Source organism: Sparus aurata, chromosome 5, assembly GCF_900880675.1.
Source record: "Sparus aurata chromosome 5, fSpaAur1.1, whole genome shotgun sequence".
NCBI classification, from domain to species: Eukaryota; Metazoa; Chordata; class Actinopteri; order Spariformes; family Sparidae; genus Sparus; species Sparus aurata.
Genome location: NC_044191.1, coordinates 22,737,044 through 22,759,692, shown reverse-complemented (window position 1 = coordinate 22,759,692; position 22,649 = coordinate 22,737,044). Strand labels below are relative to the sequence as shown.

At 42.5% G+C, this 22,649-nt stretch overlaps 1 protein-coding gene and 1 pseudogene across 2 annotated transcripts; both read right to left on the bottom strand.

Moving 5' to 3' along the window:
* Positions 1–511: 511 nt before the first annotated feature.
* LOC115581684 (uncharacterized) lies at positions 512–1,885 on the bottom strand (annotated as a pseudogene).
* A 3,728-nt stretch (positions 1,886–5,613) lies between these two features.
* On the bottom strand, positions 5,614–21,446 carry LOC115582280 (UDP-glucuronosyltransferase 2A1-like). Of its 2 annotated transcripts, XM_030418153.1 has the most exons (8): positions 20,661–21,420; positions 19,260–19,262; positions 10,594–11,220; positions 10,234–10,382; positions 9,941–10,072; positions 7,452–7,539; positions 6,766–6,985; positions 5,614–6,391 (listed from the first exon to the last, which is right to left on the bottom strand). In XM_030418153.1, the coding sequence occupies exons 1-8, from the start codon at positions 21,382–21,384 to the stop codon at positions 6,106–6,108; spliced, it is 2,229 nt and encodes a 742-aa protein (XP_030274013.1). In that variant the 5' UTR covers positions 21,385–21,420; the 3' UTR covers positions 5,614–6,105. The 2 variants fall into 2 exon arrangements, with proteins under 2 accessions (XP_030274013.1, XP_030274012.1); XM_030418152.1 differs by lacking the exons at positions 5,614–6,391; positions 6,766–6,985; positions 7,452–7,539; ... (2 more) ...; positions 10,594–11,220; positions 19,260–19,262 and adding exons at positions 12,436–14,260; positions 14,626–14,845; positions 18,946–19,033; positions 20,070–20,201; positions 20,310–20,458 and having other exon boundaries at positions 20,661–21,446.
* Positions 21,447–22,649: the final 1,203 nt, after the last annotated feature.

The window sequence follows — 22,649 nt, the reverse complement described above, 5'->3', positions numbered from 1 at the left end:
TATTTTTCATTTTTCATTTGTACTCTATCCTGTACCACAAACCTGAAACGGCACATTGAACTAAAGCACCCAGCGAGCCTTTCAAGGTATGTGCAGTGAATAAAAAATCAAAAGACACGGCAACGGCGAGCCAAAACAGATCCTCTACCACCCAAATCACATTAATGGTGTACAGTAGCGGCTCCGCTGTCTTCATCTCCCAGCTGCAGCTGGACAACCTGGTTTTGCAGAATATTGTGGGAGAGCTGCAGTTTCAGTGTTAAAACTGATCAAATAATAGCTGTCTGTGGTTCTATATGGGCTGTGGCAATAATTTAGAAAAATAAAAGCTTGCATCAACATATTGAAAAAACAAAAGAACTATGAACTACTTCATTTTTGGAACTGGGAACTTAGTTCAAAATTTTGAATTATGAACTATGAACTGAACTAGTTCATTTTACAGTTTGTGAACTGAACTTTGAACTAGTTCATGTAGAAAGTGAACTTTCCCAACGATGCCGACTTGTGTCTATGTAGCATGTACCCACGGATCACCGATCTTGATCCACAGCAATCTAGAGGCTGTCTTAGCTGCCTCTGTGGTGGTTCTGATGGCCTTTCTCTGGCGTGCACCTGTGATGCCAAGCAGGCTGTATGCTTTGAGATCGTGCTGCAAAGCCTCTACAGCCCACCTCTATTGGCACACACCGGGCACGCCATCCCCGACTACGGCACTCCTTCACTAAGTCGGCGTACTTGGCACGCTTTCTCTCGTTAGCCTCGTCCATATGCTTCTCCCAGGGAAATAGGACCACTTGTTTTAATGAATCTGAGAACAGAACTATGTCTGGCCTCAGGGTGGTTTCAATGATGTGCTGTGGGAATCTGAGCTGCTTCCCCAGGTCGGCCTTGATCTGCCAGTCCGGTGCGGTTCCAAGGAGTCCCACTGTCCCCCTTGACTGGGCCTTAGGCCTCTCCCCTGCTTTGATGAAAGCAATCGCCTGCCTTGCTGGTCGAAGAGGCTTGTTCTGGGAGATGCTGGTGAAGATGGTTTCTGCTATTACCTTCAGCACCTGGTCGTGGCGCCAAGTATAGCATCCTTCTCCCAGGGCTTTTGGGCAACAGCTGAGGATATGCTCTAGTGTCCCTCTTCTGAGACACAAAGGACATGATGGTGTGTCAACCTTGCCACAACTGAAAAGGTTGGATGGGCTGGGTAAGACGTCATAGACGGACGCAATCAGGAACTTAATCCGGTGCGGCTCAGCTTGCCAAAGCTCGGACCAGGAGATCTTGCGGTCCACTGCCTCTTCCCATCTCGTCCATGCGCCTTGCTGTCGCATCCCCACCATCTGGCTAGCACGTAGTTCTGCCACCCCAGCGCTCACCTCATCTTGGACCAGTTGGCGTCTGTCTTTACCCAGTGCTTTGTCGTAGCACGTGGATGAAGTGCTACCAAGCCCTGCTCGTCCCGATGCCACAGGGCCAACCAGCACGCTGTGGCGCAAGCGTGACTCAGCCTGCTTGACTGCTTCCTGTGCCCCCCACTTCCTCCCCGTCCTGACTACGATGCCAGCCTGGGAGACTTTCAGGTCATTGGATTTCCCTGTACTGCAGCACCTCTCTTGCACTGGTAACCAAAAACTCCTCATTCAGGCTGCTAATGGGGAGCTTCAGTCTGTTGTTCTGCCCGTACAGAGCGATGCTACTCAGGCTTCGCAGCAGGCCCAACCATCTACGGAGGTGACGACTGATCCTCCTCTCAAAGCCCTTTACTGCTGTTATTGGGAACTCATACACAAGCAGGCGCCACAGAATCCTGGGGAGAACACCATGCTGGTAAATCCAAGCCATAAATTTACCAGGCAGACCGCGACTTGTCCACTGCTGACCATGCCGTCATAGAAAAGTAATGATTAACTAAACTCTGACTCATTGCTCCTCTTTGTGCTGTGTGACACATTAGATAACGTACACAGCCCACGCCAATGGTTTGAGTTGAAGGGTAATGGCTGCAAAATGAATAGTCAGTAAAATAATCTGTAACCTGTACCAATACCACAGATTCTAAGCGTTAGCTTTTGACAGATAGGGCTCTATCTTGCACTAAGCGCAAATGACTTTGTACACTGGCGCTTGTATAATTCCTATTTTGCATTCGGCGCACATTGGAATTTTCCCTCCACAGATGCACGTCCTTAAATTAGGGAGTGAACTTGCGATCCTGGGGGCGGTTCAGCGAAAAGAGGAAGCGTGTTCCGGCGCAAACGTTCACTGGTGCTATTTTGCTGTTTCAGAAAACAATTCCGCAACAGACCAGAAAAAACCTAGTCTAAAGTCAGTGGCGCTTATTATCAATGTGCATACACTTTGCTTCTCTCATCTACAAGGAAGCAGTTCCTGTTTTTGCAAACCATACAAAAAAGTTGAAAAGATTTAAACAGAAGAACTAATTATTTTTCCCTCTGATATGCGATGCGCCCGCCGTAGCCGTGAGGGTCTGGGAGTGGCAATGCGCGATGTGCTCCTAGTGGAGCGGGTGGACGGAGATGGAGTTGGGGGAGGAGGAGGAAGGGGCACAACAGGAGCAGGTGGTGTGTTTGGAGACTTGAGGCGATGCGCCTGAGAGGCAGCAGCAACATCGCCATCCAGTCAAGACGGGCATTAATACCTTGCCGCATCCCGGACAGTGCGGTGCGGTCTGACAATGCTGCCATGGCATGTAGTGGGTCTGGATCCTCTGCACCTTGGTGTTTGCGCTGCTCCCTCATCAGCTGGCCGTTGCGCACTGCTCGGCCCGTGCGCACTGCTCCCGAGGCCCGGTGCGATGTCATGGGGTTGCCAGCCTTAGAAACAATTGTGGCAATTTTCTCCCACGCCCGTTTAACCAAAGCTAATTTGGATGGATTTCTCCCATCCCCATACAATGCCACTTCTCTGTCTTTTATAGCCCTGACAAGAAGGTCGGTTTCCTCGGCTGTGAACCGCTCCTGGCGTGCGCCTGGCAAATTCGCCATTATAATAGCAATCCGCCATGGAACAAGCGCGCCTGCTTTAAAGGGAATGTGAGATGACGCTCTGATTGGTTTATTGCACGTTACGCCCAAACCACACCTATGACTGATGTAGCTACTTCAGCCCAACCCATTTTAGATTTGCGTCAGGCGCAAGAGTCATTTATCCCGCCGGCATAATAGCAACAGCGCCTGAGATCCGCCCACAAAGCTACTTGCGTTTTGCGTTTGATACTTGCGTTTCAGATCGTTAAGATAGAGCCCATGGTGTTAAAAGACACAATAAGATAATGATTTTAGCTATATAGCAATTGTCCATTTAGCTTGGACAAGCAGGATTTGGACACAGCAACTATCTTGCATATTATACAGAGAAACCTTGTTGTACCGTTTGTTTTGCTGACCATGAGAAAGGCAATGCAGGTGAAAATGTCACCACAACAAAAATCATCACCTATAAAAGACAATTCAGTGCTGAAATACTGTCTGTTTTACAGGACATGAGAGAACTTTAACATGACTGATATTGTACAAGTGTTCACTCCAAAACTTCCCTTTAAACTGAGGGAATGATTCAGAAGATATTTACGCAAAAAGAAATGTGCAAACCAAACTGACATTTGCACTTTGTCAAACATCAAGTCAAATTATTTCCAGTGTTTCCAGGTAACCAGTTGCATTAAACCTTATTTGTGAAGTAACACCTTAAGATAATAGTGAATGTTTGGAACATGACGGAATAGATATTTCTGTATCATGATTTTATATACCAGTTTTGACCTCCAAGATTTTTCATGTGATTTTGAGGTGATGTGATAATGCTGATAGTAGTTTCCAATATTATAGAAACATTAACCTTTACAACCTTTTTTATTATAAGATAATTACCCAATTAACGTACTGTAACTATTTACAATGACATACAGTGCTTTCATGCTGATTTGACAGAAGCAATGATTTAACATATTTTTTTTGTGTATTTATTTTTGTTTTCATAACAAAGAGATAGGTACATAATAACAGTAGTTGGTGGTGCAACACAGAACAGTACAAGTTTCTTGACAGGGGTTGTTGACATGCGACAAACAGGTCATAGAACAAAGATAATGGTACAACGACAGAGCAGCACAAGTTCAGTTTTTAGACCTTAAAAAACAAATCCTCTTTGGCAGACATAATGTACCTGATTTTCTCCAAGTGTAATACATTTCCCAGCTCTCTCAACCACATTTCAAAGGTAGGAGACCTTTCAGATTTCCAGGATTGTAAAATTAGCTTTCTGGCTAACAATGTTGAGAGTGAAACAGCCTCAGATTCCCAAGTACTTTTCACACTATCTGAATTGGCAACCCCGAACTAAACAGTGAGTGGGTCTGGGTTACATGGATGATTAAAGGCCTTAGTGAAAAACTCAAACAAGGTGCCCCAGAATGGTTGTAGCTTATGACATGACAAAAATAAGTGGGATAGTGTTCCTTCCTCACTTCGACATTTAATACATTGGGATGACACATCCGGAAATATTTTCTGCAATCTGGAGGGAGAATAGTTTAGTCTATGTACTACCTTGAATTGTATCAAATTATGTCTTGCATTGATTGAACTATCATGAATGTTCTTAATACAGTTTTCCCACATCTCATCTGAGATTTCCTTATCCAATTCTCTCCCCCAAGCCTCTTTAAAAGGGTCTGACAATGTGTTATTCACATTCTGTATGATGCCATAGAGTTTGGATATAGCCCCTCTTGTATATGGTTTGATATGAGAAAAACTATCTAATGCTACGTGCTGAGGTTTACGTTCATATTGTGGGACATGAGTTCACACAAAATGTCTCAACTATAGGAAACGGAAAAAATGCGAAGCTGGAGGCTGAAATGCCCGCTGTAGCTGCTGAAAGGAGGCCAAATGACCCTCAACATAAACATTTCTCAAAGTGATAATAACCTTCTCTCTCCAGTTTGAGAAAACTACGTCATCCAGTGCAGGTTTGAATGCATGATTACAGCAAATAGGAGAATCCAAATAGACTTTGGGTGTTTTCAGAGTTGTTATTACCTGCTTCCATATCTTTAACGAATTATAAATTATCGGGTTATCATTATACAAGTGCTTCTTAATTTTAACTGGGCTATTAATGAGTGCTGGTAGAAAAGTGCGCTGACAGGAGAGGTGTTCAATTTGTAACCATGCAGGCATCCCCTACCGATTATTGCCTGGCAAACAACCCAGCCAAAATGAAAAAATATTTAAATGTGCAGCCAAATAATAGGATCTAAACTGAGGCAAGCTGAGACCACCCTTGGACCAACTTTTGATAAGACGTTTCCTCGAGATCCTAGGTGTTTTGCCAGACCAAATAAAAGATGATATAATTGAATCCAGATGTCTGAAGTGTTTTTGAGGGATGCATAATGATTTAACATATTTAATTAAAGATGTATTGCTCTGTCTTCTGCTAAAAAGACTGATCCCATCTTCACGCTTTACCCTATTAGAGAGGATGGACTGCATAGATTAGGTGGAAGGCTGTCCTGGACTGCAGTGTCACAAGAGAGCAAACAGCCAATCATCCTGGGTCGTACTCTTTATGAGCAAGCACTTGACAACTGTGGGGAATAAAAACTGCCATCTTTATTTTCAAATACATACATACAGCACATAATGCATGGCAGGAGAATTTATATCCTCCTCCGGCTGAGAGAAAGAAAGGTACCAGATGAATTGATAGTGACATTCTTATCATTTCATGTGTAAGGCAAGCAGAGCAGTCCACTGAGAAGTGGAATATTCACTGGACAAAGTCTCAGTTCAAGTTTCCAATTCATGTGCAGGATGGGGCTTAAGACTTGAAATCAGATCATAGCACGAAGTATAAAGTAAATAAAAGCCTGCAAAAGTTTCAGACAGCATGAGAAACTTAATGTGTAGCATGAGATCGTCTTTCACTTTGTATAAACTAGTTAATTAACTTTTCCATTCACTATTATTGTATTTGCAACATCATTCTTCATCATTTATACATACGCTTTTTTGTTTGTTTTCAGTGGACTGTTTTTTTTTTCACCCATCAGTTTTTTACTAAATTACATTTGAATTCAGTGGGTTACTCCGCTTTTCTCTTTGTCTTTCCCTTTCTGCCACAGCACATCCGTAAACAGAATCTGCAGGTCTTGATGAAGATAATTATGAGGAGCAGAACCACGGTGAGGAGGAAGACAAGGATATCCAGGCTGTGATACTGGTACCAGGTGAGCTCATGGGCCTGGACCCTCAGGTGCTTGGCCCCTTTGTTTCTCATGGTGAACTCGATCCAGAATACTGACTCATCTAGAGGGCTCACTGGTCTGTCGTGGTGGATACTTGACAGCCGCATGGCTTTTTCCTTGTACCTATGAACGTGGAGATACAGGTGTGAAATGTGGAATAATGTGTTATGGTTTTTAGATTTTTATACTTCAGTTTCTTTGCCTCCACAAGAGTGGGGATAACAAGGAATTAAATTATATTTTAAGAACTCAAATTGTCAACAGGCAATTACACAGACCTGAAAAGCATTACACATTTTGACATTGGGGTACGCTGGTACATGATACATAAGTAGCTTGTGACGCATTGTAAACTTTATCAATTGTGCAGCACTTTTAGTAAGAGGCAGCAGTAATACCTCAATATGCGTGTAGCCTGCCAAAAAGCAAAAGAACAAGAAGAGGAATGCTAGAAAATTATTTTTCAATATCTTGTGTAGGCAGATATGAGAACTTACGATTTGTCATTGATGACAGTATTGATCGCATCTCTCAAGTCCTCAGTCTTCATAAAGTTCAATTCCACAGTAGTAGCAACTCCTTTAGCCTTCATATGGACCATGTTGTCTGGCTGGTCACCGAACAGGGGGATGCCCACCATGGGGACACCGTGGTAGATGGCCTCATATATCCCATTTGAGCCACCATGGGTGATAAAAGCTCTGGTCTTGGGGTGACCTGGTAGGGTAACAGAAATCATGACTTACACATTGTGCATCCAAAAAGTATTCAGACACCTTTACTTTTCTTAAAAAAAATGTTTTTGTATTTGTATACTGAATTTAAATATATTTTTTCCTCATCAGTGAACACCCATAATGGTAAAGTGAAAACAGATTACTTAAAATTGTTTGCAGTAAAAAAAAAGAAAAATTGAAATTGATATGCATTGACAGCTGTGTGCCTACCAGCCATGTTGAATGTATCAAAACTGGACTCCAGTTAAGATGTACAAATATATGAAAGAAGAACAGGAAAAATGGCAGACAAAGTTCATAATGCTTATGTCAATATTTTCAATTTACAGGAAATCGCAGAGTTTCTAAATTCTTGTTTAGGATTTTTTACAGTCAAACTTAATAAATTAATGAGAATTACTGTCGTGAAGGCCCCCTTAGTAGGTTTTTATGAAAGTTTAACTCACCCAGTAGGTCATTCTGAGGGATCCAGTCGTATAACCTAGTGTTGGCACCCAGAGTCTCTGGTTTTGCTCCACTGTATCTCCACAGCACCTTTAAACAATGGCAAACCCCCCTGTTAGATTAACAGAGGGCTAATTTTATGTCATAATGCATTGTACTGCATAGCAGTACATGTAAACGTACATGCTGAAAGAATAAGGGAGAATGGTTGTATGTTGACTCTTCTTTGGTTGGTCTTGTGGTTTTGGTGTACATATAAAATCTATCCAATATGATTTATTACTGTCCCTAAAGTTTCAAAAGATCTAATCTCTACCATCTCCAACAAATCTTCTTAAATGTATATACCTTACAACCTGTCCCAATTTCCAGACTCAACCAGAAAAAAAGCCATGTCATTACAAGCTAAATACGTAACTACAAATCAAGTGTTACAGTTGACCTCCTACCTTATCATAATCTGATGAACTTCTAACCCTGCACAAAGGTGTTGGCTTTTATTGAATGCCAACAGGAAGACTCTCAGCAATCCCCTTCACAGAAACGGAGAGCTGTGCAGTCTAAGGCAGCTTTTTTGCACTTATACTGCTTAACACAACCCTTCTTACATTTGCAGGAGATAAGTTCATAGCTGGACTGTCTTGCATCAGGTAGGCATGTCCAAAATGGTTCATAATGACCCTCAGAGAACCCTCACCACTTACAGCAATAGTATAAGAAGAGGAAAAATAATGTGGCACACAATCACTCTTAAAGATTCAAGTTAATTATAACATATAATTTTCTACTCTAGCACTTCTAATAACAGGCTTGATGTAGTGAAATATCAAAGGAGCACATAAAAGTTTCAAATGGAGCAAGGATCTGTCTGCGGGATATGTCTTCAAGAGCTGCTTTATTATACTTGCCTGAGAAGGAGGGCATTCTGTTCTTTGACATTTGAAAGATATCTTGTTTTGTCATTGGGTGAATAACTCAGAGAGGTTTCTGATTAGTCTGTGCAATGACATGAGGGCTACACCCCTTCAATGGGAAGGGGGACGGAGCTTTCCACATTTCGAAGAAGAATGTTCACTATTCAGTCTGCAGTATCTTTCTTCTATGTAGTCTTATATTAACAGCAGTCCACCATTTGAAACGTGGTTTAAGCATGGTAGCACGTTAGCTATTTATGTGGAACAGGGTGTTAATGGGAAAATAATGATAAGGGTTTCTCTAAAATAAGTTTCATTTATCTATCTTCAAGCCTAAATAAAGCAGACATGGTTCCGCGATATCTTCCTACTAAGTATTCTTATATTAACAGCAATCCACCATTTGAAACGTGGTATTAGCACGTTAACTATTTATGTGGAACAGGGTGTCATGGGGGAAAAATAAGGGTTTTTCTTAGATAAGTTTTATTTATCTAGTTGTAAGCCTACCTAGAGCCAAGTGTATGACAAATATGAACTCGAGGCATGTTGCAATGGTCAAGTCACATCTGATCTTTCCAATGAATTGAAGGACTTGAAGGTGACATTAACATGTCACTATTTTTGAGACTTGGGTATTTGTGAAGTTTGAGGAAAAAGACTGAAATAAAACTAAATTCTGTTTAGCTAATTTTAACTAGCACTGCTTATATTTTGTGTGTGATATGGTGGCCATCTTGAATTGTGAGAACAAAGGAAGATTCTGGGCTTATTCCACATTGCAGATTTTATTTCTGCATGATAAAATGTGTAATTGTTTATGGAGATCAACCATATCATATGCAATATACAAAACTTTATTACATTTACAATGTTCATGGTGATCGTGGCAACCATCTTGAATTTTTATCGATTTCTATGTATTCTTCATGTATAAACTTAATCTAGGTGTGGTAAATATTTTTTTTAATTTAAACAACATCATCAACATCATATTTCATACCATGCAAATAAGAAAAGTGATCTGAATACCGCTGTGGCCACCACTGACAACTTATTTGCATGCTAAGCCACCTCACTTTTAGCTTTATTAAGTTAACAGTTAAAATAGACCCATAGGTTTGCAGCTGCTTTGCCATGTGACACCACTGATTGTTTACTTTGATGGCTTGACTATTTTGAGCTACTTTCAAGTCCCCTGCAAATGTATTTTCTACTGAAATAAACGACTGCCCAGATTGCTGTGAAAGCTGTCAGTAGAAATGTTAAAGTACAAATAATCTGCATTCAATCAGCTCAAACATGGAAATGTACAACAGAACACTGTCATACGGTCAGGTGTTTAAGAGTTTAAGGGTCATTCAAGTTAATTCCAGTAGGCACATTGTCCTCTGCTTTTTTTTTGGCCTGTTTGTTTTTTACTGGATAGTTACTGCAGAGAGACAGTCAGGAAATGGGTGAGCGGTGTATGACACATAATTAAGGTCTACCTGTGACTTTTGCTAGAATTGAACTTGCAAAAAATGTGACCATGCACTGTAGCTCATCTGCTACCAAGGTGCTCCAGTGCCACTGACCTTTTGTGGGATCTGAGCGAGGGCCGATGCGATCATGTTTGCCTTCTCCATGGTGATGTTCTTGATGAATGATCCTAAAGTGAAGACCACGATGCCATCGTCTCCAGAACTCTGCACAAACTTTTCAATATCCTACAAGGAGAGGTAACATTATCTCAATACAGACCAACCAGCTATTCATTTTCTTTTTGAAAATGAATGGTTCAGTGGCGGATTCTCTTCGTTGTGTATCAGAAATACTGTTTAGGTGTAATAAAATATTGATATGCTTGTGATAGCGGAGACAACCCTACCTTTGGTAAAGGTTTAGCAGGTCTGCAGTGGATCCCACCGACAAATTTGAAGTTGGGGAGGAATGGACGGGGGAAATCAAAATCCCAGTAGGTTCGCATCAACCAGATGTCTGCTCTACCCATCATCTCACGGGCACTGGTGGGTTTTCCTGTTGCAAGTAATGGACAACAGCCAACGATTGCAAAGTGTCACCAATACTTCAGATGAGATAGATCATTATCAAATTTACTTAAATTATCAAAAATTATTAAATGAAAGATCATTGTCATTTATCAAAAGCAATAAAATTATCATTGAACTATATGTTGTCCATAGAAAATGTGTTGTTACACAGTGCTTCTTGTTCCTGGGTTACTCACCCTTGACTTCAGAGTAATATTTATCTAATTCTGACCAAAGGGTGTAATCAAACAAAGCATCTTGCAGTACGTAGAAGAGGAAGTTCCACACTCTCTCCGAGAAGTCCATCTTATCCGTCAGTTTGCTCATAGCGCCGGGAACAAAGGAAGGTGGAGCAGGTAGCTGACCACACAGTCTCTCCCAATTATGGGCCATGGAAAAGCGCAGGGATAAAACCAGGGGGAGGCCCAAAATTTCTGCTGTTAAGTCACTGCCAGGGTAAATGGGGTCAGACAGGAGAAGATCATATTTTCCCTCCTTAAGCCTCTTCATTGTGGTTTCGGATTTCACCACGCCATTCAGGTACTTCAAAGAGTACTGCATGTTGTCCTTTATTATACTCATGAATTTGATGTATATTTCTAAGTAGCTCATATGAGGCATCTCATATATTGAAAAGTGAAGCATTTTTTCCATCATCCCTTGCATGTCCTCCATTGAGACAGAGACGTTGAAGGGTTCGTAGCTGAAGCGGGAAGGTTCACTTTTGTTCATGAACATTGATGCACTCGGAACCAAAACAGTCACCTGGTGTCCCCTGTCCACCAGCGTCTCCAGCACAGGCTTCATGTTAATCCAGTGGCTGCCTTCAGTGTACCACACCAGAATATTCCCTCCATTTGCACTCCAAGTCACACAAAGTACCAGCAGGACGCAAACAGAGAGACGCTCTCTGTTCTCCATGGTGGCTGTTTGTCAGTGGGAAATCCTGCTGTGACCTGATTGCTTGAAGTAATGATTAACTAAACTCTGGCTCATTGCTCCTCCTTGTGTTGCATGATGGATTAGATAACATACACAGCCTAAGCAAATGGTTTGAGGTGAAGGGTAAAGGCTGTAAAATTAATAGTTAAAATAGGAAATCCACAGATTGTACGTGTTAGCTTTGGACAGATGGAGTTAAAAGACACAATAAGATAATGATTTTAGTTAAATGGGCTTGGAAAAGTAGATTTTGAACACAGCAACTATCTTGTATAGCACCCAGTGAAACCTGGTTGTGCTGTATGTTTTGCTGACCATGAAATATATTTGATAATAATAATATTTTCATTATATCACTAGAAGGCACACTTAAGCTGTGCTGCACTCAGTCTCCATACTTTGGGTGCACACTAACAGGTGAGCTGTCTGGGTGCCTGAGAAATAGAATCTATTATTATTCTCATTCATATTATTATTTCGTTTCGTTTCCGTTTTTTCCTTCCGCCTTCTCCGTCAGGGTCGTGGGGATGTTACCGCTTTATTGCCCCTTTTTCAAGGGGGTTGCGGGGTTACTGGGGCCAAATCCAGTTACTCGATGGGCGAAGGCCAGGGTACACCCTGGATGAGTCGCCAGCTCATCGCAGGACCCTTACTGATGGCAGAGGCTGCCCCACAGGGTGCCAACTGCACATCAGGAGCAATTTTGGGGTTCAGTATCTTGCTCAAGGATACTTTGACATGTAGCTCAGTTCCGCCCCGGGGAGCTGGGATTCGAACCAGCGACCTTCCAATCACTGGTCCACCAGCTCTACCCACTTAGCTACAGCCGCCCCGTTATTATTATTATTATTATTATTATTATTATTATTATTATTATTATTATTATTATTATTATTGTTAATAATAATATCTTAATACAATACTGAACATAGTAACATTTTTACATTTTTGCTAAATTGTTATATCAATCTTGTAAGCATCTTGAATAATCTATAAGTAAATCATTAGGTTAATCAACTAATCAAAAGAAGAATCATGAATTGTTTGCAAGCAGCAATACCAGAGGCCAAGCAATCAACTCTTTCTGAACAGGCACATTTGAAACAGGCTCTGCAGCAGTGGTTTTTATTGAAGACAATGTTGGAGCCATTTCAGGAGCGGCCAATAGATGGTGCCACTGTATGGGTGGCCACAGCAGTCCAGCACTTGTAGGACTAATTGATACAGATGTTGGTAATACCCATTATTAAAGGTGATCCTTTAGATTTCAGAGTACCAAGCCAGTCCAACACAATGTGACCACATGTACTTTCTGGAAATATGCACCAGAGGATTGCACGAAACTTTGTACAAATCTGTTTACACATGAGTACTGAGAGAGGTTTTGAAACAGCCAAATCTCTCCTACAAGAGCAATGTGGCAGCGAAAACAACAATCACTGCTGTTTCTCAACTGGCTAGTTCTTCAGGCTGGAAATACTGTCTGTTTTACAGGACACGAGAGAACTTTAACATGACTGATATTTTACAAGTGTTCACTCCAAAATTTCCCCTTAAACTGAGGGAATGATTCAGAAGATATTTATGCAAAAAGAAAAGTGCAAACCAAACTTCAGTGACTTTTTGCACTTTGTCAAACATCAAGTCAAACTATTTCCAGTGTTTCCAGGTAAACTACTGCATTAAACCTTATTTATGAAGTAACACCTTAAGATGATAGTAAATGTTTGGAACATGAAGGAATAGATATTTCTATATTATGATGTTAAATACCTTCTAAGAATTTTCATGTGATTTTGAGGTGATATGATAATGCTGATAGTAGCTTCCAATATTATAGAAACATTAACCTATATTACCTCTTTTATTATAAGATTATTACCTCATTAATATAAAGTATTTACAACGACATACAATGCTTTCATGCTGATTTGACAGAGGCAAAGATTTAACATATTTAATTAAAGATGTATTGCCCAGTCTTTTGCTAAAAAGACTGGTCCCATCTACAAGCTTTACCCTATTTGAGAGGATGGACTGCATAGATTAGGTGGAAGGCTGTCCTGGACTGCAGTGCCACAAGAGAGCAAACAGCCAGTCATCCTGGGTCGGACTCTTTATGAGCAAGCACTTGACAACAGTGGGGAAGAAAAACTGCCATCTTCATTTTCCAATACACACATAAACAGATAATACATGACAGGAGAATTATATCCTCCTCAGGCTGAGAGAAAGAAAGGTATCATATGAATTGATTGTGACATTATTATCATTTCATGTGTATGGCAAGCGGAGCAGTTCACTGAAAAGTGGAACATTCACTGTACAAAGACTCAATTCAATTTTCCAATTCATGTGCAGGATGAGGCTTAAGATTTGAAATCAGATCATAGCACAAACTATGAGGAACAATAAGGGAGCAAAGAAAAGGCAACAAAAGTGTGAGACGGTGTGAGAAAATGAATGTGTAGCGTAAGATCGTCTTTCATCTCATAGTTAGTTAATTAACTTTTCCATTCACTGTTAGTGTAATTTGCGTCATCGTATATACATAAGCTTTTTTGTTTTGTTTTTCAGTGGACTGCATTTTTTTTTTACTCATCATATTTTACACAACTACATTTGAATTCAGTGAGTTACTCAGCTTTTCTCTTTGTCTTTCCCTTTCTGCCACAGCACATCCGTAAACAGAACCTGCAGGTCTTGATGAAGATAATTATGAGGAGCAGAACCATGGCGAGGAGGAAGACCAGGACATCCAGGCTGTGATACTGGTACCAAGTAAGCTCATGGGCCTTGACCCTTAGGTGCTGGGCCCCTTTGTTTTTCATGGTGAACTCGATCCAGAATACTGACTCATCTAGAGGGCTCACTGGTCTGTCGTGGTGGATACTGGAAAGCCGCATGGTGTTTTCCTTGTACCTATGAGTGTGGATATACAGGTGTGAAAATGTGGAATGTGGACTTAAGTTTCTTAAGTTCTTAACTCTCTGCCTTCACAAGAGTGGGAATAACAAGGAATTAAGTTTTATTTTAAGAGCTCAAATTCTCAACAGGCCATTACATAGACCTGCCAAGCAGTACACATTTCGTCATTGAGGTACCCTGGTACATAATACAAAAATAGCTTGTGATGCATTGTGAACTTTATCAATTGTGCAGCACTTTTAGTAAGAGGCAGCAGTAATACCTCAATACGCGTGTAGCCTGCCAAAAAGAAAAAAGAACAAGAGGAATGCTAGAAAAATTTTTTTAAATATCTTTTGTAGGTAGATATGAGAACTTACGATTTGTCATTGATGACAGTATTGATTGCATCTCTCAAGTCCTCAGTCTTCATAAAGTTCAATTCCACGGTAATAGCAACTCCTTTAGCCTTCATATGGACCATGTTGTCTGGCTGGTCACCGAACAGGGGGATGCCCACCATGGGGACACCGTGGTAGATGGCCTCATATATCCCGTTTGAGCCACCATGGGTGATAAAAGCTCTGGTCTTGAGGTGACCTGGTAGGGTAACAAAAATCATGACTTACACATTGTGCATCCAAAAAGTATTCAGACAACTTTTTCATAAAATTATTATTTTTTTGTCTCAGCTTTATACTGAATTTGAATATTTTTTTCCTGATCAGTAAACACTCAGTTACCCATAATGATGAAGTTAAAACAGATTACTAAAAATGTGTTTGCAGTAAACTACAATAAAAAAAATGAAATATTACATTGACATAAATATTCAGACCAATAACTTGAAACACTTTTGGCAGTGATCACATCTTGGGTCTTTCTGGGTATAATGCAACAAGCTTTGTACACCTGGATATCAGGTCTCTCGAGATGTCTCACTGTGTTCTGGCTTGACCACTTGTGGACATTTACAGTATGGTCCCTAAGCCTGTCCTGTGTTGTTTTGACTGTGTGCTTGGAGTCATTGTCTTTTCGCAAGGTAAACCTTTGGCCAAGTCTGAGATACTGAGCCCTCTGGACCAGGTTTTCATTGACGATATGTCTGTACTTTTCACTGTTCAGCTTCCCATGCACCCTGAACAGGCACTTAATTCCCAGAGGGCAATGTTTGTACTTGGCTGACATGTGGCCATGTTACTGCCTGCTTGTTGGTCAGATGTGGCAAACAGGAGTGGCCGCATCAATTTTTGTTGTGTGGTTTGCACCTCATGGCTTGATTTTTGCTCTGATATGCCATGACATCTCCTCACCCTATCTCTAAGGGAGCACCACGCCACCCTGTGGAGGAAACTCATTTCAGCCGCTTGTATCCAGGATCGGTCATGACCCAAAGTTCATGACCATAGGTAGGATAGGGTAGGGTAAGAATGTAGATTGACCAGTAAATAAAGAACTTCGTCTTTCGGCTCAGCTGTTTCTTCACCACGACAGACTGATACAAGGACCGCATTGCTGCGGCCGCTGCACCGATCTGCCTGTCACTGATCCGCCTTCCCTCACTCGGGAACAAGACCCCAAGATACTTGAACTCCTCCACTTGAGGCAGGAGCTCTCCCCCAACCTAGAGGGAGCAAAACACCTTTTTCAGGTCGAGAACCATGGCCTCAGACCAGCAGAGATGAAATCTAGGGGCTCCTGAACCATACCCCCTACGGCCCCTGGCTGTGCCTAAAAATTCTGTCCATAAATATAATGAACAGAACCAGTGACAAAAGGCAGCCCTGCCAGAGTCCAACATGCACTGGGAAAAGGGCTGACTTACTGCCGGCAATGCGAACCAGGCTCCTGCTCCGGTCGTACAGGGACCGTACAGCCCTTCGCAGAGGGCCTCCGACCCCATACTCCCGAAGCACCTCCCACAGAATGCCACGAGGGACACGGTCGAATGCCTTCTCCAAGTCCATAAAACACACGTAGACTGGTTGGGCAAACTCCCACGAACCCTTGAGCACCCTGCGAAGGGGATAGAGCTGGTCCAGTGTTCCATAGCCAGGACAAAAACCGCACTGTTCATCCTGAATCCAAGGTTCGACTATCGGCCGAATTCTCCTCTCAAGTACCCTGTAATAGACTTTCCCAGGGTGGCTGAGGAGTGTGATCCCCTGATAGTTGGAACACACCCTCCAGTCGCCCTTTTTGAAAAGAGGCACCACCACCCCAGTCTGCCAGTCCAGAGGCACTGTCCCCGACTGCCATGCGATGCTGCAGAGACGTGTCAGCCAAGACAGCCCCACAACATCTAGAGACTTGAGGTACTCAGGGCAGATCTCATCCACCCCCGGTGCCTTGCCACTGGGGAGCTTTTGAACTACCTCAGTGACTTCGGCTTGAGTGATGAATAGGGATGTCACGAGAACCGATACTTGGATACCTTTCAATTCTAAAATGTCAAAACACAGACGATGCCCATTGTTCCAGTGTTAGAATCGGTGCCGCACCTCCTCCGGAACTGATGGGGGCAGTATACGCCTCAAAGTGTTCCAGTCAATACTTACATTCAGAAGTAGTAGGTCACGAACAAGTGGAACTACACATGGCATAACAAAAACCACATGTGGAAGATGGCAACTGTGGCTGCAGCAATAGCCCCACTTGTTGATAAAAAAGGCACAAAGAGTCGTATATGGAAGTCCTTTGCGTATGAGGCAGATGACCATGGCGTTATCATTAATCCGTAGATCCGTAGAATTATGCAAACGATTCTACCGTGGTCTTCAGACCAAGGGAGGTAATACTTCCAATTAAGCAAAGCACCTGAAAGACCGTCATCCGGATTTGTTTACAGAATTCAAGATGAGTTCTGATTCATATCCAAACGACAGCATCCAAAGAATGAACTTTTTTTTTTTAATCTGTCATACTGAAATACACGTTAAATGATGTTTGGGATGGTGGGCACATTTTTTATGGCTTATGTTATGTATGTAGCTTATGCTGTAGTTTTAACATTAGCCCAGCACTAACGTTATAGCTACCTCATAGCTACCTCGTAGTGGTGCAGCCTCAGTTAGAAGGAGAGAGAGAAAGAGAGCATGTCTCTCGCAAGTATCTTGTCAAAACTAGCAAAATTCACAGAATATCTTAGTTTAATATAGTTACAAATGAATATGCAATTGGTTTGTCAAAACAGCCAACCAGGCTCGATAGGACTCCTTCTTCAGCTTGACGGCATGCCTTACTTCCGGTGTCCACCACCGAGTTCAGGGATTGCCGCCACAACAGGCACCAGGGACCTTACGAAAAGCCGCGTCAACAATGGAAGTGGACAACATGGTCCATTCGGACTCAATGTCCCCAGCCTCCCTCGGGATCTGGTCAAAGCTATCCCGGAGGTGGGAGTTGAAGACCTCCCCAACAGAGGGTTCCGCCAGATGTTCCCAGCAGATCCTCACAATGCGTTTGGGTCTGCTCACCACCAGGTGATGATCAGTTGACAGCTCAGCCCCTCTCTTCACCTGAGTGTCCAAGACATACAGCCGGAGGTCATATGACACGACCACAAAGTCGATCATTGACCTCCGGCCTAGGGTGTCCTGGTGCCACGTGCACTGATGGACACCCTGATGCTTGACCATGGTGTTTGTGATGGACAAACTGTGACTAGCACAGAAGTCCAGCAACGGAGCACCACTCGGGTTCAGATCGGGGAGGCCGTTCCTCCCAGTCACACTCCTCCAGGTAACACTGTCGCTGCCCACGTGAGTGCTGAAGTCCCCCAGTAGAACAACGGAGTCCCCAGTTAGAGTACTTTCCAGCACCCCTCCCAGGGCCTCCAAGAAGGCTGGGTACTCTACACTGCTGTTCGGCCCGTAAGCCGAAACAATAGTGAGAGACCTATCTCTGAAACCCTCTCATTCACCGGGGAAAACTCCCAACACATGGTGGCTGAGCTGGGGAGCTACGAGCATGCCCACACCAGCACACCGCCTCTCACTGCGGGCAACTCCAGAGTAGAAGAGAGTCCAGCCTCTCTCAAGGAGTTGGGTTCCAGAGTCCAGACTGCGCGTGGAGGTGAGCCCAACTATCTCTAGCCGGTACCGCTCAACCTCCCGCACTAGCTCAGGCTTGTTCCCCCCCAGCAAGGTGACATTTCATGTCCCCATGGCCAGAGTCACCATCCAGGGATTGGTTTGTCAGGGCCCCCGCCCACGACTGCCACCCAAATTGCATAGCACTGGCCCCTTCTGAACCCTCCTGCGGGTGGTGAACATACTGGAGGGTGGGCCCACGTCGCTCTTACGGGCTGTGCCCAGCCGGGTCCTGTGGGCAAAGACCCGGCCACCAGGCGCTCGCCTGCAAGCCCCAACCCCAGGCCTGGCTCCAGGATGGGGCCCCGATAGCACCATTCCAGGTGACGTGAACGTCCTTGTTGTTGTCTCATCATCATCAGGGGCATTGGAACCTCTCTTAGTATGACCCGTCACCTAGGACCTGTTTGCCTTGGGAGACCCTACCAGGGTCATTATGCCCCGGACAACATAGGTATCTAGCTCCTAGGACCATTCAGGTACTCAAACCCATCCACCACGGTAAGGTGGTGGTTCAGAGGAGGAAATTGTACAGTCAAACTTAATAAATAAATGAGAATTACTGTCATGAAGACCTTATTAGTAGGTTTTTATGAAGGTTTAACTCACCCAGTAGGTCATTCTGAGGGATCCAATCGTATAACCTAGTGTTGGCACCCAGAGTCTCTGGTTTTGCTCCACTGTATCTCCACAACACCTTAAAACAATGGCAAACCCCCCTGTTAGATTGACAGAGTGCTAATTTTATGTCATAATACATTGTACCACATAGCAGTACATTTAAAAGTACGTGCTTTAAGAATAATAGAAAATGGTTGTATTTTGACTCTTCTTTGGTTGGTCTTGTGGTTTTGGTGTACATATAAAATCTATCCAATATGATTTGTTACTGTCCCTAAGGTTTAAAAAGATCTAATCTCTACCATCTCCAACAAATCTTCTTAAATGGTTATATGCCTTACAACCTGTCCCAACTTCTAGACTCAACCAAAAAAAAAAAAGCCATGTCATTATAACCTTAATATGTAATTGCAAATCAAGTGTTACAGTTGGTCTCCTAGCTTATCATAATCTGATGAATTTCTAGCCCTGCATAAAGGTGTTGGGTTTTGTTGAATGCCACCATGATATAAAAATAATTTTTCATACTTGAACCTTGTCTCAGATAGTAATGCATCATTGTTTTACATAACATTTTGTTTGTGATTGTGTTAGTTACATAGCAACTGATACTACTTTTTAAAACAGTGACTTTAAAAAACTTGTCACACGCTACCACCTGGCATAGCATTGCTTTGATAAGAATTATAATGTTTGAAGATGAAACTAAGAAGCCTTTAGCCTTATTAAGTTAAAAGTTAGAATAGACCCATAGGCTTGCAGCTGCTTTGCCATGTGCCACCACTGAATGTTTACTTTGATGGCTTGACTATTTTGAGCTACTTTCCCTGCAAATGTATTTTCTACTGATTTAAATGACTGCCCAGAGAGTCAGTAAAAGCGCGAAAGTACAAATCTGCAATCAATCAACTAAAACATGGGAATATACAACAGAAAACTGTCATACAGTCAGGTGTTTAAGGGTTAAAGGGTCATTGAAGTTATTTCCAGTTGGCAGTAGACAGTAGAGAGGCAGGCAGGAAACGTGTGAGAGGGGTATGACATGTAATCAAGGTCAACCTGTGACTCTGGCTAGAATTGAACTGCTACCAAGGTGCTCCAGTGCCACTGACCTTTTGTGGGATCTGAGCGAGGGCTGATGCGATCATGTTTGCCTTCTCCATGGTGATGTTCTTGATGAATGATCCCAAAGTGAAGACCACAATGCCAGCGTCTCCAGAACTCTGCACAAACCTTTCCATATCCTACAAGAAGAGGTAACATTATCTCAATACAAACCAACCAGCTATTTATTTTATTTTCGCTGCAAATTAGTGGCCTCTTAGGCCTCTTAATGGACAACACAACCCTACCTTTGGTAAAGGTTTAGCAGGTCTGCAGTGGATCCCACCAACAAATTTGAAGTTGGGGAGGAACGGACGAGGGAAATCAAAATCCCAGTAGGTTCGCATCAACCAGATGTCTGCTCTACCCATCATCTCACAGGCACTGGTGGGTTCTCCTGTCGCAAGTAATGGACGACAGCCAACCATTGTAAAGTATCACCAATACTTCAGATGAGATAGATCATTTTCAAATTAAATCAAAATGATTCAATAAACGATCACTGTAATTTATCAAAAGCAATTAAATTATTATTGAACTTTATGTGGTCTATAGAAAATGTGTTGTTACACAGTGCTTCTTGTTCCTGAGTTACTCACCTTTGACTTCAGAGTAATATTTATCTAATTCTGGCCAAAAAATGTAATCAAACACAGCATCCTGCAGTGTGTAGAAGAGGAAGTTCCACACTCTCTCTGAGAAGTCCATCTTATCCGTAAGTTTGCTCACAGCGCCAGGGACAAAGGAACGTGGAGCAGGTAGCTGACCGCACAGTCTCTCCCAGTTATGGGCCAGGGAAAAGCGCAGGGAGAAAACCAGGGGGAGGCCCAAAATGTCTGCTGTTAAGTCACTGCCAGGGAAGACAGGGTCAGACAGGAGAAGATCATATTTTCCCTCCTTCAGCCTCTTCATTGTGGTTTCTGATTTCAGCACGCCATCCAAATACTTCAAAGAGTATTGCATGTTGTCCTTTATTATACTCATGAATTTGATGTATATTTCTAAGTAGCTCATATGAGGCATCTCATATATGGAGAAGTAAAACACCTTTTCCATCATCCTTTGCATGTCCTCCTTTGAGACAGAGACGTTGAAGGGTTCGTAGCTGAAGCGGGAAGGCTCACTTTTGTTCATGTACATGGACGTGCTTGGGACCAAAACAGTCACCTGGTGTCCCCTGTCCACTAGCGTCTCCAGCACAGGTTTCATGTTAATCCAGTGGCTGCCTTCAGTGTACCACACCAGAATATTCCCTCCATTTGCACTCCATGTCACACAAAGTACCAGCAGGACAAAAACGGAGAGACGCTCTCTGTGCCTCATGGTGGCTGTTTGTCAGTGGGATATCCTGCTGTGACCTGATCGCTTTTAAAATGCGATGTAGAAAAATAATGATTAACTTACAAGACTGAACTCTGTCTCACAGCTCCCCTTTATGCTGCATGACATGTACTCAGCAGAACACAACAAGGAGAGATATGCTGCCCAAGGTTCATGGTACTGGTTTGTCCGTGGTGAAGTCAGCTGTGACCTGATCCTTCTGTGATAAAGAAATATACACGTAATCATTAACTGAACAAAGAGTGTGGCTGTAATGTTAACAGTAAGAATTAAAAAAACAAGAATGGTCTGTGTCCTGTACTAGAAATCCACAACAGAATGTAAAAACAAACTCCAGATACTCAGATTCTAGTTCTTAGCTGTGGAGAGGTGGAGTGAAATGACAAAAACTGGTAATGATTTCATCTACATGGGCTGTGGCAGTCTGAGGAAATTGTGTGTGCATGTGGGCGAGTTCTCTCTGCATACCACTAAAGTGTGAGGGGGATGTTTTTGTGAGGGGGGATTATTATTCTTAGTTCAGGGTTTTAGGTAGTTATAGGACAGTCTGTTAAGAAGGCATATTTCAAAAGTAGCCGCCATGTTGGTCCAGACTGAATTATAACAACTGTTGGATCGATTGTCGTTAAATTTAATACATTGTATGTAGTACAATGTAATGTAATACGTATATACTTACAAGGCTGACTAGTTGTTGTCATGGCTGTCATGGTCTGCGTTGCAATACCCATATTACCATACTATCCAGAATGCCAGAAAATTATTTAGTATGTCCCAACACAAAGTTGGGCTACTTAAACAGATACAAGACAGGTGTGGAGGAGAAATAGGGCTGGTGAGATGCAAAAGAAAACAGGAGGAAAAACAGAATACTGGAAAAAGGATACCAGACGCAGAAAAAACCTAGAGAACACACAGAACATACGTTAAATTAAACTGAAATAACATGAACGTGACAGTTGTCCCCTGACTGTTTCTTTAGTGTCGCCGTGAGGTTGACATTTTTGGCTTTTACTGAAATTTGACTCAATTGTTGGATGGTGACCTCAATGTTGGTGTCGATGGTGCACTTAGGGATAACTTCCTGATGCCTCTGGTAATTCCTAAACTCTTTATGGTCAGGCCACAAGCTGCTTATTTTATTTTCACTTCTTTAGTGACATATCTCAGCATATTTTGTACAAATATTCATGGTTCCCGGACAACAAATGGTTTCCTGTTAAATGTCTGCACAACTGTTGGATGGA